The sequence below is a fragment of the Ascidiella aspersa genome, chromosome 2 (assembly GCF_963924565.1).
Source record: "Ascidiella aspersa chromosome 2, kaAscAspe10.2, whole genome shotgun sequence".
Taxonomy (NCBI): domain Eukaryota; kingdom Metazoa; phylum Chordata; class Ascidiacea; order Phlebobranchia; family Ascidiidae; genus Ascidiella; species Ascidiella aspersa.
In genome coordinates, this window is record NC_139448.1 from 15,868,284 (window position 1) to 15,884,613 (window position 16,330).

At 34.6% G+C, this 16,330-nt stretch overlaps 3 protein-coding genes across 3 annotated transcripts; 2 read left to right on the forward strand and 1 right to left on the reverse strand.

Moving 5' to 3' along the window:
- The first annotated feature begins 544 nt into the window (after positions 1 to 544).
- Positions 545 to 2,697, forward strand: LOC146163964 (uncharacterized). The gene has a single exon (XM_083383240.1). The coding sequence runs from the start codon at positions 547 to 549 to the stop codon at positions 2,695 to 2,697; it is 2,151 nt and encodes a 716-aa protein (XP_083239366.1). The 5' UTR covers positions 545 to 546.
- Positions 2,698 to 2,928: 231 nt separating this feature from the next.
- LOC146163965 (uncharacterized) lies at positions 2,929 to 13,499 on the forward strand. The gene is made up of 19 exons (XM_083383239.1): positions 2,929 to 3,066; positions 3,624 to 3,782; positions 4,300 to 4,458; positions 5,509 to 5,776; positions 5,849 to 5,971; positions 6,045 to 6,264; positions 6,550 to 6,631; positions 6,763 to 6,906; positions 7,124 to 7,242; positions 7,580 to 7,717; positions 9,491 to 9,661; positions 9,819 to 9,934; positions 10,356 to 10,471; positions 11,121 to 11,186; positions 11,261 to 11,324; positions 11,675 to 11,791; positions 11,951 to 12,064; positions 12,426 to 12,550; positions 12,798 to 13,499. The coding sequence occupies exons 1-19, from the start codon at positions 2,998 to 3,000 to the stop codon at positions 12,981 to 12,983; spliced, it is 2,556 nt and encodes an 851-aa protein (XP_083239365.1). The 5' UTR covers positions 2,929 to 2,997; the 3' UTR covers positions 12,984 to 13,499.
- On the reverse strand, positions 13,318 to 15,436 carry LOC146163966 (zinc transporter Slc39a7-like). The gene is made up of 4 exons (XM_083383241.1): positions 14,529 to 15,436; positions 14,286 to 14,426; positions 14,057 to 14,212; positions 13,318 to 13,943 (listed from the first exon to the last, which is right to left on the reverse strand). The coding sequence occupies exons 1-4, from the start codon at positions 15,418 to 15,420 to the stop codon at positions 13,723 to 13,725; spliced, it is 1,410 nt and encodes a 469-aa protein (XP_083239367.1). The 5' UTR covers positions 15,421 to 15,436; the 3' UTR covers positions 13,318 to 13,722.
- Positions 15,437 to 16,330: the final 894 nt, after the last annotated feature.

The following is a 16,330-nucleotide window of genomic DNA, read 5'->3' on the forward strand; positions in this document are numbered from 1 at the left end:
AGACGCAGTAATTGGTCGCCCGAAAAAACGCTGATGCTACACTGGTTACATTTAAAGCAATCACTATAAATTGGTCGCCGCAGCGACATGCCAACTTGCCTCACGCGTTTGTGCAATTAGGCGCAACAATCCGCGGTAAAACATCAAATTATATCGGTTCCAATTGCATGAAATAAACGGCAGAATTTAGGATTCGATATTCTACTTTGAACATCCCTAATGACATCTTTGGGCGGATATATTACCTTAAAACGGTCCTAAAGTAAAAAGTGATGTCTTCTAATTGTAACAAAAAATGTAGACACAAAATGCTTCTGATTTTTTTCAAAGGCAATTCTTAAGTTTAGGTGGTTTGGTGCATGTCAGTATTCTCAATTATGAAGTTTGATAGGGACGAACTGAGCTACCTGAGAAACTTCTACCTGAAATGTTTACTAAATGCTAAATGCTATCAAATTAATTTAAATTGCATAAGGATCTATTTTACATAGTGTGCAATAGTTTTTTATGAACTTCTTAGAACAAATATATATTTTCTAGGATAAAATGGAGGTTAAGTCTAAAGTGCAATGTTTGTATGCTAAACATTACTGCACAAGATCAAGATACAGGGATTATGACTTCTGTTTTCGCCACATTCTGGAAGACCGGTCATCTCCATTCCTCAAGTGTCAACATATATCTAAGGTTACACAAAGACGCTGCCAAAATCCTGCCCCGAAGCCAGAGAGAAACTCTAGTGTTAGTTTGGCACTTTGTGACCATCACAAGTTCATAAAAACTCAAAACAACAAGCGCAAAGTAAAAAATCGAAAACATATTTTCTCAAAGGAACAACCACGCAATACCTTGGATAAGAAAGCTGCCAAAGCTTTGGAAAAATATTCAGGTAATAGCGAAATTAACCTTAATTTACACATTGACCATTCTGATTCAGAAGAATGCCCGATTCATAAAAATGAGAAATGGATTGTCAGTAACTCATCTAGCTGGAATACTGGTGAACCAGACATGGATTTGGAAATGCTAAACGAGAATGAAAATGTTTTACAGCAGGCAGAAATTTACACTGAAGAAGAAATTGTAACACTTTCTAGAGATAATTTGGTACAGTTACAATCGTTGTATATTGATCAATTTAAGCAGCTTCATCAGGACTTAGTAGAGAACCGTCGCCAATATTTGACCACTATTCAAACTCTTGGTGTGGCCCCAGTTATTTCGGATCCAACTGATGAAGAAAAAGCCCTGTTATCCTTTCGAAGGTGTTTTGGTGAGGAGCGTTTGTTGGCAAAAAGACAGCACAAAAAGCGTGTTGCATTATCCAAAGGTGAGCATTCATCACCAAGGTTTGACGCACATAGCCTAAAAACTAGGTGTAGTCATGTGAATAATCACACACGTTGTAAAGCATCATGTTTGCCTTACACAAAATACTGTGTCACTCATATACTGGATGACCCATTACAGGTCCTGTACAAAAAATGTTTTTATTCTGATTGTTTTACTCCAGTTTGTTTGTTGTCCAACACGATTACAAAACAAGTTGAAAATCAGGATAAGCTAAAGCCTTTAAATGAGCTTCCTGTATTTTGTGACTTGCATCAGTCTCTTCATCCTACTAATAATAACATTGAAGCGGTCCTGACTAAAGCTCACCATATATATGATAAGATCATTTCTCAGCCACATGCTGTGAAGAAGGAAGCTATTGATGAAGACCTTGTTTCAGATGTGGAAATCTTGGAGGTTGATGGTGTTGGTAAGGCAGAACCCAATAATGCTGATGAACTCTTTAATTTGAGTGATCCCATGCAACAGATATCACCTTCCAATTTGACAAATGACAATGTTGTTGAAGAACCATCCACAATAGAGTATGAAACTAGTCCTTTAAAAGAAGAGGCCTGTCCAGAGATAACCTTAAATGTTGTACCTAAAACTGCGCCCTCCTCTTTGTGCAATTTGGATGATCTTCAATCTGGACAATGTTATGTCATGAGTGATATAACTGACAAAGAAAATGTTTCGTTACATCTACAACCTCTCACAGGTATCAGCTCTTCTGGAGAAGCCGAATTGGGTCAAAGTATTGTCCTTAAAGCCTCAGTGCCTGAAACAACCTCAAAAATCAAGATTGACATACCGGATGTTGAATCAAGTAAGGTGGCTTTATTGGATCTTAAAGACGATACATGTGAAAAAGATGCTGCTATGGTTGAGCATAATGGCGCAGTTATCTCCATTAGTAGAAAAACAGCTGACTCACCAAACAAAGCAACATCTGGCTTTGTTCATACTATTGTTCCTCCAATAGAAGACAGCACTCCTGTTGATGAGTCTGAAAAAAATGAAGGATTAGCAAAACCTGTTGTGAGCATGCCTCCTCTGGCCCCCTTACAAAGTCAAGATCAATTAAGGAAAGCATCTATGACTGATGCAACAGCTTGTGATAAACCAATTACTGATGGTTTAAATGTTAATATTGATGAGAATAAAATACCTGTTGTCAAAACGCCGTTCCCAGAAAACCTTGAAACAAGTGACCTAAAAGAAGAGACATTTCAAGATACCAATTCTGATGAGCCAATGAACGTACGCACCACAGACAGAAAGCCATGTCCAGATGAAGAAACTGCTGTTGCATCTTTGTTGTCATTATGTAGTGCTGCACCTTATCATGGAAACTCTTCTTAGTAATGTAAATTTATCGTTTAAATAAAATTTCGCAAATGAGGATACCTAAACTCATGTGTAACTTCCAAGTTTACCTTGAATGTGTCAAGTGCTGATTCAAACATATTGGTTGTTTAATTGTGTAGTACATTTAATCTAAATAAGATCCTTTGGTGTAACTCTATTTTTTAAATAGTTAAAACTGCCATGTTTGTGTTCCTTTACTACATTTTTTTTTAAATATGCTTCTTTTGTCCATGAAGCTTTTTAAATAGCTCATAAACGGTGGATATCATGTGTTGTAACTGCTGTTAAGAGAATATGGAGAATAGCGTCTACCTGAAGAGTATTCCACTTGTGTTTGAAGACCATGGAAACAAATTGTTGAAGGTAGTTTCAAACTATATTTATACTAATAAACGTAAGGTATTTCCCTTCAAAATGCTAAAGGGGTGTCAATTTTAAGATGACAAATTTCGTTTATTCTTGTAAGTAAATTTGCAAATTTCAAACACAGTCAAACAAATGAACATTTGTGTACATGGTGATTCTGGAAGGCTAAATGAAATTTATTCCACTAGTTAATAGTTGAGCTAGGAATATCTAGGAAAGTGCAGTATTTCATGATATTAAGCCAATATCTTAGATATAATCAGCAACACGGGGTGATTCGGAGCAGTTAGTAATAAGTTTGCTTCTATGGTTGGCAACCCACTTGCCAAAATGACAAGTGCCTTAAGCCAAAGTTGGTTGTTGTCATCATACCAACTAGAATCAATTAGACGATCTACTACTAATTATATTAAAAGCCAAAACTGAATGCCAATTATTGCTTAAAGCGTTATGCAAACTACAAAACAAATTAAACAACGTATGAAAACTAATTAGGTAAGACAAATATTTGCAGACGACTTGCAGAAAAAAATAAAATATTATTTTATTCTTAGGCATTGTATGACCAACAGCAAAAGTCACAGTTGTGTGATGTATCACTGGTGGTTGAAAACGTTTCATTTCCAGCACACAAGGCCATTCTTGCCGCTCACAGCTCTTACTTCCAGGCTTTGTTTGACAGGGGAAAATTAACCGATGATGCAGGGTCTAAGGTTAGAATTATTTTCTTTTTAGGGGTTGAATGCTGTTTATGTTTTTCTTGGTGGTTTAAAATTTTAAAGTAATTTTTTTTGTATTCAAACAAAAAATATCTGTTAAAAAAACGTTTTACGTTAAATTGTTTTTGTTTTTGGTATGTGTGCCCAAGTTTAAATTGTCTGATCAACATTTTTTCATAAATATATTTCTGAGTGTCAGGCCAGTTTAATTTATACTTTGTTAAATGATTTTGATCCATTTTGTGAAAACTTTTTTGAATTGAAACTTCCAAAACAACAACTCTTTTTCCCTAAATTGATACTTTGTTTACCAAGTATAATAATTAAATTGCTGATAATTATATTCAAAAATTGTTTTAATCACAGTTTAAAGTATCAATATTTAATATTTTAAAAATGCGTTCTAGGATATATTACACAGTGTTATCACAATATCACACATTATTAGCAATCGCTAAAGTTTGACCTGTAATTTTTTCACAAGGTATAAGTTTAAATGTGTTTATTCCAGGCTTGTAATGTCACTACCATTCATCTATCCTCCATTTCTGCCAACACATTTATTCCAATACTTCACTTTCTGTACACATCAAGGCTTCATGTTTTCTCTGAAAATGTTAACGATCTGATGAGAACTGCCCGCAAACTGCAAATCTCAACTATTGTTCAGGTTGTACCAAAGTTAATAGAAAAACACTTAACACTATGTATCACTTCAAATATCAGAATTTATTTACCTAGTAGTAATTTAAATCAAAGCATAAAATTTAAATATCCAATCGAAAAACCTATTGCAGGAATTGCGAACCAATGACTCACCGGTCGAGAAATGGCATCATAGTTTTAATGACCATATTTTCTCTGTACAATTGTCAAACATTTCAGTAATGATTAAATCTTTCAGAGAATCTTTTTCATGGGGCACTGCTGTTTAAACCAGGGCTTCCCCAACAGGGGCCTCAAGTAGACCTACATTAGTTACACTTCAACAAAAGCGAATGAAAAAGCACACAACTAAAATTTTTGTATGTTTTTCTAAAATATACTGTGTGGCAAGCAAAATATTGTTTGATTAGCTTAGCTTTTATATTGAACGCTGTCCCTGTGCAAACAACCAGAAAAGTCCTTAAGTTTACCTGATCTCTGGCGTGCCTCTTAGCATGAAAAGTTAGCATTCTGTTACAAAAAGAGTGCAAAACATTTGAGTCATGTGATGGAAGCAAGGTTTTACGTTTGATGCATTTTAGGTTGTGTTAAGCTAGAATGATATTCGTTACTAACACAATTTACAACAACACATAACTATTGCTACAAACATAAAAGGCAAAAAAATCCAGGGAATTCGAACAGCTTACAAACAATTTTGGGACTGATGTACAAAACAATAAATTGCTGAACCTTAGTTAACTTTTATGGGTCTTGAAATTCATGCAAATAATTTAGAAATCTGGGAATTTATACGAATTTAAAAGATTTGGGTTACCACCATAAACAGTGATACTTGTAGAGAAGACGCAGCAGCAAATTTTGGCATTAAATAAACATGTAATTAAATGTGTGACCCACATGACTCTTTTATAGATAAGGTCTTGCTTGTGACCTAGCAATAAAAAAAGGCTGGGTATCTCTGACATACACAGTGTCTCACTAAAAAACAAGTATTGCCATAGATTGTGAAGTCAAATGCCCAGAAGTTCAACAATTTTCCATAAATATTTAGGCATGTGAGCATTTGATTGCCGAAAGCGTGACACTGCCCAGTGTAAATGATGTACAAAAGCATCAATCAAGTGAGGTCGGAAGTGTTTCCAGTCAACAAACACAGAGCGTGTTGTATGTTGACCTCAAGTCTGAAGATGATGAGGACTTCAGTGTTTCCACTTCTGCACGGCAACAACAAAATGTTGTCATGCTTAACTCAACTGCTGAAAACAAAGATGCTGAATTGTCTGTCCCCGTTTCATCCTATATTTCGGAACAATCCAACAGTAATAAATAAAACTTCTATTTTTTGCATAATTAGCTCAACTTGTTAATTGCCCAAATATTTTGCTTGCTAGCTTCAAGGGGTAGAATTGGAAGAACTCAGAAAAAACAAGGATTTCCGAAGAAGATCCAGCAAACAATGTCACCTTCAGAACCAACATTATCCTCAGGGCAGCATGGGTCGCCTCAAAATATTGGTGAGTTTAAGTAGTTCTACAGAAAGTTTCTTTTTAACATAGGACACTTCCATCAATTTATAACATTACGCAGCCACTATTTCACCTGCGTCCATATTTGGGAGGACTACAACCACCCAAGCAAGTCGCAATCGTACGCCAAATCAAGTGTCTGAAAGCTTGTCCAACATGATGCCGGTCTCTGTTGACACACCAGGATTTGATCCATATCCTTTTGAAAACCACCTTGAAAGCCTGGGCAGCATTTTTGCCAGTGATCCGTTAATGATCGATAGCTTTCACTCTGTGGACAGGTATATAAATATAAACATAATTGTTGTTATTGTAAATGTGGTAAAATAGGCTGTTTATTGCTGTAAAATATTGTCTTGTGTAATTTGCCACCTTAATATCAATTATGCCTTATATATCATTACATGACTAGTTTATTTTATTTGTGATAATAATATTGTCTGAATAACTGCAGACGAATGGAGATCATGGTTCTAAATTACATGACCAAGCCCTCAATAAATATAATCAGTTATTTAAAAAATACTATCAAATATCTATATAGTAGTTTATTTGTTTTGTTACAGCTCAGTTTCTTCACCAATGAATATGGACAAAACGCCACTGTCGATTAAGGTCACCCAGACTAAGGCTCCTGACTCGCTCCAAGTGAGTTTTATCATTTTTTGCTGTTAATAATAAAAAAAATAATGCTGTTATGTACAGGAAACCACATTGTTAAATTTGATTAAATGCTATTACAATCTACCTGTTTACCCTTAACTGTCACCTTTATCTAGGTTCAATCTGTCTATTCAATGTCGCCTAAGCTTTCGAGCAGCAAACCTTCACCTTCGCTACAAACAAATCATAAGACAATAGCAATTCCAAAAATTGTGAACACTCTGTTTGGTGCTTTACCACCTCGCTCAGGAGACACAAGCGTATGTTATTTGCAAATATTAGCAAAAACAAATAGCAAAAGTTAACAATGTTATATCGTAATGAAATCCTACCATAAGCTTTATTGTTGCAAACAGGTGCCGGTTTATTAGCAGCCTACTCTTTAATGTATTGTACAGTACCAATAAATTTGCATTGACTGGCAACTACTTGTTAAATGACATGCTGCTTAATCACATACTAATTTTTCTCCTTCAGCCATCTGTTTACACATGTAAGGAGTGTTGCAAGTACTTCACCAATATTTCTGAGGCAGTGCAACACTATTACACTGAGCATAACCAGGTTCAGAAAAAGAAGTTTTCACAATACACAAGGTGACACAAATTAATCAAGGTTTTTTAAATTTTTCCAAAAGAGTTGCAAAATGTATGTGTAGTAAGCTGAAATTTGCTCAATCAAGATTTAAGAATTTATATTTTTGATAACCAATTTTTAACGTTATCTTTCTGACAGGTTTTACATTTTTCCTTTTTTCAGAAAGTTTTCAGAACTTAACTGATAAACAGACAAAAGCTGACAAATTTTATCTCTAGCACTATAATTAAGAAACTGCTCGCTTAATATAAATTGTAATAACTGTAACATTTAGCGCAAAATTGATAATATATCTCAGAGAATACTAAATTTTTGTACATTTTCTTTGTGTTATAGATCCACCCTTAACAATCGCAACAGTCATAGCTGTCCACATTGTGGCCGACTTTTCAACAATAAAAACAACCTTAAGCGCCACATACTTATTAAACACACCACTGACAAGCGTTTTAAGTGTGCAATCTGTGGGAGGAGGTTTGTTTTGTTATTTACTGACTTAAAAACGTTTAAAAAATTTGCATTTCCTATTTTGTTTTTTTCATAAATTTTAAACTAATACTTCAAATTTATTTGTGTTGAGCCAAATACTATAAGTGTTTATAAATCAACAAGCCCTAATTATCTAGACCAGTGGTTCTTAAAAGTTTTTTCATATTACTCCCTTACAAACCCAAACACTTTTAATTCCTCCAAATAAATATCACAAAAAATGTAGACCAAAGGTTTCACTATACCTAGATATGTTCCAGGAGTGTTTTCAAAGATAAAACTACAAAATAATTTAACAGATCTACATGATTTTACCTCTTACTTATGCATACCTTGCTGACAGAACACAAACCTACAGTATATCATGTGTCAATTTGCCAAAAAATATATATAAATAAAAACAACCACAGGTACAAACAGAAAATACAACTAAAAGGAAAACAAAACATTTTGGGTGTAAATGTACAAAAAATGTATTTTTAGTTGTAATTGTGCAAAACTTCAATGAAAAGGTTACATGACACATTAGGCACATAAAATAGCAATAAAAATTGCCTGAAATAATATCACTAACCATTCAATTTAACTGAAATTGGACTTTTGTCTCTATTGAGTTTATGAGTCACACGGGCATGCTGCTACATGCCATAGTATGCATAGCACTTTTGAGCTGAATAGATTTAATTATAACTGTAAGAAGTTTGTGAAAAGCGCATAAAAATGTATTTACATTGTTTAACTTGGCTATATTGTTTTTAAGCATGGCCTGGTAGTTGTGATGCAACAATAAGCCAAAAGAAAAACACAATGAATTATGACAATCACGCCGTCGACTAATAGATAATAAAACCCAAATAATAAAAAAATTGCTCAAGGTCCACTAAAAATGACTAAAAGAGGCTCACATTCGGCTGACCACTGATATAGCTGAATAATGGCTGTCATTGTGAAGGTACAATAAACAGCAATAAACCTACTAGTCTCTTTTATAAGACTAATTACTCTATTTAATAAAGCCCGACATTGCAAAGCCTGTAGCAGTGGTTCTCAACCGGGGGTCCACGGACCCCTGGGGGTCCGCAAAACGTATTCAGGGGTCCACAAAAACTTCTAGATATACCTATATTAAATTAACTAACGCTGGGATACATGCTTAAACACAATCTTAGTAAGTGATAAAATCAGATTGTACATGTTTTAAATCGCATTGAGTGTGACGTAACATTTCCATTGTGATGTAACACAAATATTTTGTAAAATGAAAGTCAGCATTACAACAGTTCACATGTACGGGATTTTGGTTGATGCTATCGTTCGCAAAGATGACATGCATCTAACATTATAGAAAACACAATCACGCATTTTCAAGACTTGCTTATTGTCATAAAGTAATTTGGTGTTGTCTGTTACTTTGCTCAACATAAGGTGCACTACACAGATTGTTGCGGTCTTGCAACATCTTTAGCCGTTATTGGTACCCGAGTATCGTAAAACAGATGTACTGAATTATTATAAACAACTAAACGCAAATATTACACCAGAAAAATGTAAGGGGTCCGCGACTATTTGAAAGCGTCAAAAAGGGGCCACGGCACTGGCCTATAGGTTTTTATCCGCAGCTTTGTGTTATGAAGTTTAACTTTTCAAAATAAAATATAAAACTTTTTCCTCTTTTATCAATTTTTGTTGCTTAATTTCCTATTTATTTAAAGACACGCATACATAAAACGTAACTCCTATTGATATTTTTCCTCCAAGGTATGCCATCCGCCAATCTCTCCAATACCATATTCGGTCGATGCATGGAAAAGAATATGAGGATGTTTCAATAGGAACAATTTCTTCATCTTCACCTTCATATTCAACTGCCACAACCTCTGCTTATCAGAGCACATCACACCTTATTTCTTCAACCACCGACATGGCACAGTTAGTTGGAAGTTATTATTATGACTTTTGGTTTACAATAAAATTTATTTTAACTCTTTATAATTGAGTGCTGATTGTTCAAACCATATTAGTTGAATAGTGTTTTAAGATCCCTTATCAATGTTTGCAATAAGAATACCATTTTTTGTCTTTTTAGCTCTGCTGGAAGTCACTCAACTGGAGAGAATTTGGTAGACCTTATGAGGGTAAACGAATACACAATTGGGGCTCCATCAAGTAGCACTTATCTGAACACCTCCACGCTTATTGGTGGTAATTTTTTTTTTAACACTGCTTGGTTTCCCTAGTCCAGTGCTTTTCAACCTTTAAAATTTCCATCCGCTCGAAACAAACACAGTAAGTTTGCAACCTTTAGTTTTATTTGTGAAATAGCAAGGAAAGGGTTCGTGTATTACAACCGTGAGCCTTAAACGATATAAAATAAATAGCTTAGGCTGCAATGAACCACTATGAGACTATATTACTGTAGCTGTAACGGGAGTGGGCTCACCAGTTTATTTGATTATTGTATTACACATAATAAAAAAATAATAACGTGCACCATTTTTAACCGCACATTCATTCACACGACATTAGTCATCCGCATTACAATTTTTTTCATCCGCACAAGTGCGTACCGTCCCACGGGTTGAAAAGCCTTGCCCTAGTCTTTATTAGTGACTTTTATTGCCAGAAAAAGATCGGCTGTTGCTTGAACCACTTTCAACAACTGGAAGTAGTGAAGAGCTCCCAACTATCCAAAGGATTGAGAGCATCCGAAACATTCCGGTTCACAATGATGTATCTAATGTAAGAAAATAAAAAAGTATCTATTTATATATTTATAAATGTGGCATTCACAGTTCGAAAAAATTATAGGAAGAGAAAAAGTGTGTTATGTAAAAAAAGGAAGCGGCCAATGTGGTATTCAAAATAGTTAATAGAGAATCTTTTTATCCCATAAAAACAAAAAAAGAATGATATCTGACATGCTGAAAGGGGGATCTTTCTTGGTGGTATTATGTGTCATGTGCTTAGCCAAGTTTAGCATGTTATACCCGAGTATTTAATCAATCTTTTTTAGACTCAATAGACAACCGTGCTTTTTGTTTATATATTAAATTCACTTTTTTATGTTTTTTTATCTATACAAAATTTAGGTAGATTTTGCAAATTATTGCATTGTTGCAATTGGTAATTAATGTACATTGACAAGAAAACACCAGTATTTAAGTTTAGAGCAACATAACTTGAAAACACCATACTTAATCCTAGCGCTTGATATTTCATCTGGTATATATAATATAATATAGAATTTGAAATAAATACACAAAAAGATTTTAAAACTGCATGGACGACTATTGTTTTTTTCAATTTTTTTGTGTTTTATGACCTTTTTAGTTAGATGCTAGCAGCCTTAAAAATTCATACTATTTTAAATTTAAATTTTTTAATTTAGATTTCTGAAGACATAATGGAGACAAACTTGTCAACTGCTAGTGTTTCGGATTCAAGACTGGTTAAGGTAGGTCAAGTGGAATTAATGTGTTTAAAACATTATTAACTTGTATACATTACAGTTTTTGTTATTACTTGTAGGTTGAACCCAGAGGTGTACAAGTTACATCACATATAACCCCAACAAGCTCAACAGCATTCCCAGGTAAAACAATGAATAAATTGCCATGATTAAAAAAATATATCAAGAATCTTTGGCATATTTGCATGTGTTTATATGAATGAAAGGTATCATTTGTTACATTTAAAAGCATGTTGGAATCGCCATATTGCCTACCATTTAAGATTAAGCAAAGTAGCTTAGTTAATAATTTTCACTTGTTTACCAATTAATTACAATACATTTTACTCATTCAAGTCGTATAATGTGATTTACTGTACCCTGTTGCATTTTTTTACTTTGACCCCTTTTGAGAAGGTTTACAGGGAACTTACACATAATAAAATATTAAAATAAGATGTCTTACATAAGTAATAAAAAAGTGTATTTTACAGGTTCAGCAATTCATTCTGCCATCTCTCTGTCTAGTCCTGTGGGTGGGGTAAATCTCACCCAGGCACTTACCAACATGGGACAGGCTGAAATTCATTCTGAAACACTGCCTATATCAGGTTTAAAATCAAAACTGTTAATATCTGTAATTATACAAAATAAGGTTTTAAAAAACACTATGGTTAAATGTGTTAAGCATTGTGTGAAACAAACATATTATTAAAACTTAAAACTGATCAACCTCTTCCATTGTTTTTTTTCTTTCCTTGGTTGTCTAGGGGGAAATCCATTTGTCTTGGCGGGAAGTTCAAATTTACCAACTATTTTACCTGCATTCACAAGTGGGGAATACAGAAGACAATCAAGCGAACTTTCTACCAACATTCAAAGGAGTATGTTTTAAATATTTACAGATTTTCTTTACACTGGTATTTGCGATTCCGTGATCAATCCCTTACAGAAATAGTTAATTTAGCCAATGATTATAGCAAATATATTCATAGTCCAACAATATAGCAATCAAGAAAAGCAAAGCTAGAAAAATCTAGCATGCTGTAGGGTTTTTCACAACCTGTAGTTTAATTTTTTCCCCTGAATTAAAACGTCAAAATATGTTATCCGACTTTAAAGGAATCTAAAATAATTATGTCCCTTCTAGTAAAACTTGTGAAAAAGTTTGATTTTAGTTATGTGGCAAAATGTATTAAGCCTATACCTTCTGCATAATATAGTACTTGTCATATTTGTACTCAGTTCCACCAAGGCTTTACAGATGTGACACTTGCGACCGGGCATTCTCTACTGTACAAGCCTATACCAGACACCGCAGGTCCTGCAACAAACACGAGTGTCCAATATGTCATCGTGGTTTTTCACAGGTGAAACAATACTGTTTAAAACAACATTTACAATCAAATAGGTGTATGCTTGTTGGTTTAATTTTGCGTCTAAATGCAATTAGACATCAATTGGGATGTATTTAATGTTCTTGTCGTCACTGTGGTTAATATAACTAAAAAAATTGTCAGACTGCATTTGGTTTTCTTTATTGTCCAAAATAATAATACAGTTGGCAAAATATTTTTTTAAACATCAGTTTAGACTAATAATGTTTGTGAATTTTAGATGGGAAACATGAGAAGACATATAAAGATTTTCCATTCCGACCAAAAGCCTTTTGAGTGCAAAGTGTGCAACAAAGCGTATGGGATCCATCAGAGCTTTCGTTATCATATGCGGGACAAACATGGCATTACCACTATATCAAAGCCTGCGGAACAATGTGAAACTAATATGAATAGGAGTACCTAGTGCAATGAAATACTTTCAATGCGTTTTTGTATCTTAAAATATTATTTAATTGTTTACAATCAGTTCCTTTTTTTCAAGCAAGAGTTGTTTGATCCTAAAACCGGAAATTTAAGCCTGCCTGATACTAATCATGGCTTGATATTTTCCTTGCTATGTTGTTTGATCATTTTTAATGCAACAATGTTTATCCACTTGTTTTCTGCCACGAAAAATTAAATTGTTGTAAAGCGTTTTTGAGATGCCACTGTTGTTTCAATATATGATCGTGTAAAATCCTGTTGTGTATTGAGATGTCTGCAAATAGTATACCAAACGCATAATGCATCTCTTATTTATTTCAACTCAGGTAAACACAATAGCGGTTGTGGCACACCACAAGATACACCATAAGCAGTTTGATTTAACAAAAAAAAAACACTAAGTTGCGAAAATTTTACTAGATGTAATTTGTGAAGTGCATAACAATGTATAAATTTCATCAAGAAAGTTCAACATCTTATTGTTCAAGCAATAAACAGACACGATCTAAATAAACTGCTGAATGTAGAGTGTACTACTAGCAAAAAAGCAGCAAGTTGTAAAAAAATCAATAAAAATAATAGATTGGATGGATGATTTTATCGAAGCAAAAAACCCTAGCAACCACAGACGTTATTTCTTTGTTTTTAGTGATTTCTGTATAACATGTTGCTCTCATTGAACATTTAAAGAAATGCATACACCAGTTGGCAGACAACAACTACTCTAACACAGATATGACAACCATCATTACAATCCCCATTAACATGGCAATAATTTCTTTAAATGTCTGTTTGGGGCTGGAATCTGAAAGTAACTCTGGTATAACAGATACAGTGGCAATGTAAATGAAACCACCGGCAGTAAACGGAAGAATCCAGAGCACGGCAGCCTCTCCAATATTTTCTGCTAGTAAGCCAAGAATACAGCCAGCCATTGCCCCTGTTTTAACAACAAGAATCGATTGTAATTATTGAAGTAAATAACATTGTCAACAGAAGTTTTAAAGACCATAGTCAAAATAAATGCATGTATGATTATTAAAACATACTTACCCGTTGCAGTAGAGAGTTGAAGAAACATTGCTTTGCGCTTGTCACAGCCAGATTGCACAAGTATAGCAAAGTCTCCGATTTCATGTGGAATTTCATGAAGTAGTATAGTGGCAGTGGTTATCATACCTAGAGTTTGGCCACCAAGAAACGAAGCTCCTGTTTAGTAGAAAAATGGGATTGTTTTCTAAAATCAGTGTCTAACATAAATTCTGTAAACTGTAAAACTAACCAATAGCTAGGCCATCTGTGAAATTGTGTGTAAAATCTGCAGCAAGATTTAGGTAACCAGCTACTTTCATTCTTTCCGGCTTTGACTCTTCTTGTGTTTTATCTTCTGATTCTTTTTCTTTTGGTTTGTCTTCTTTTTCACCTGTGCATAATAGTACATAAATTAACAAGGCTTAAATATTTTATCAGAGATTTTTTTTCAACTGCTAGAAGCAGGGTATATATGACAATTAGATATATTAACCTTTAATGTTTTTCCTTTTCTTTATGTCTTTCTTTTCATCTTTGTTTTCTTCTTCAGGTGCTTCACTTTCCCCATCACTTTGTTTTTCCTTTTTTTCTGGCACTGCACCATGATGATGGTGGTGATGATCATGGCCATCACTTCCTCTTGCATGTCTCACAAACTTTTCCACAGCTAGGAAGGTAACAATACCCGCCAGAACCCATAAGCCAACTATGGTGGAGGCCGAGTGATCATGTCCATGATCATGAGAGTGGTCATGGGAATGATCGTGACTATGTCCATCATCACCGTGGGTGTGTGGATGTATTGCATGGGGAATAAGATGCAAAAATGCATCGCCCAAAAGTCCACCAGATGCAAAACTCAGTAACAGCTTGAGCATGGGTTGATATGCTTCCGAATTGCTTTCAAGGGGAATGAAAAACAAAATGGCAAATGGAGCTGCGCTGATCAAAGCGGTTGCAAAAAGTGCTTGCCACCACATATCAAGTGTCTGTGAAAAGGTCCGTGCTCGCTTCTTGGTCTGTGTTTTCTGTGTAGTATGTGCATGATTGTGAGTTGCCTTGCCATGTGAATTGGGCTCATGGCTATGATGTTGATGTCCATGATCATGATGGTGTCCATGATCATGGTGGTGATGTCCATGGTCATGATGGTGATGTCCATGGTCATGGTCATGATGGTGGTGTCCATGGTCATGATGGTGGTGACCATGGTCATGATGGTGATGTCCATTAGCTTCTACAACATTTTCTTCGGGTGCTTTAAACCATTTTTCCTTTCCTTTGCGAATTGCTTCTTCAGAATGTGCATCATCGTGACCCACATGAGATTTGCTTAGACTGATTAAAGATAACAGGAGAATACAACATAAAAAAACCTTACACATCTTTAATATTCCTAATATATCTAAAAAAACATGAGAAAGGGGCTTGTTACTTAAAGGCTACCTAAAATACAAAAATATACTTTTATAATAATACTATTATTTGCCATGCAAAAAATATACGTGATAAACCAGTAAAAGAGTTAAAAGCATTTCATAATTTTATGGAAAAAATATGCAGTAGGATCTCAGGTGCACAGTGTACTGATTCATCTACTATCTAGCATTAATAAAACGGATGTATTTTGTAGAACGGTACTTTTACAGAAATATCCTAACCTTGAACTAAAAATTTGGACACGTCATGTCTGCAACGTGACTATCGTTCCTATAGCTGGATTCTATACACCTTTTGCTATAAAATTGAAATATAAATATCGACATTTTACCTTGTTTAGTACACATATACCGTTGTCGGCCCCTGCAAACTGCAGCATGCTTCACTTTTATGAACTTTACGCAACTAAACTTTATTTACAAAGATACCCATAAAGGCGGACCATACGAAGGCTTCCATTACGATACTTCTGCTTTCGCAACAATTAGGCTCGCTAAAAGCAAAAACGTGCGCTAACAAATAAAAGATTCACTTGTTACTTCTCATTCTGTCGATAAATATCGTTTAATCGCCAACCGCACAAACAGTGTACTTTACGTATAACACCGCTTGTCTCGAAGTCCATAGTCGTGTCGTATTTCTATGAATTGGCCGGTGACGTGTGATGTTGTGGCGAAAATCACCGAAGCGAAAATTTGTCATGTGTACAATTTGTCCAGCTGCTGCTCGCTTCTGTGTTAATGCAGTTTGCAAGTAAGATATATAATATGCACAAGCCATGTCTTTTACGTTGTGCAACTTTGTATCAAAGCTTCGTTTATAGTTACGACGTTAGGAGAAAATTATTGTTTGATT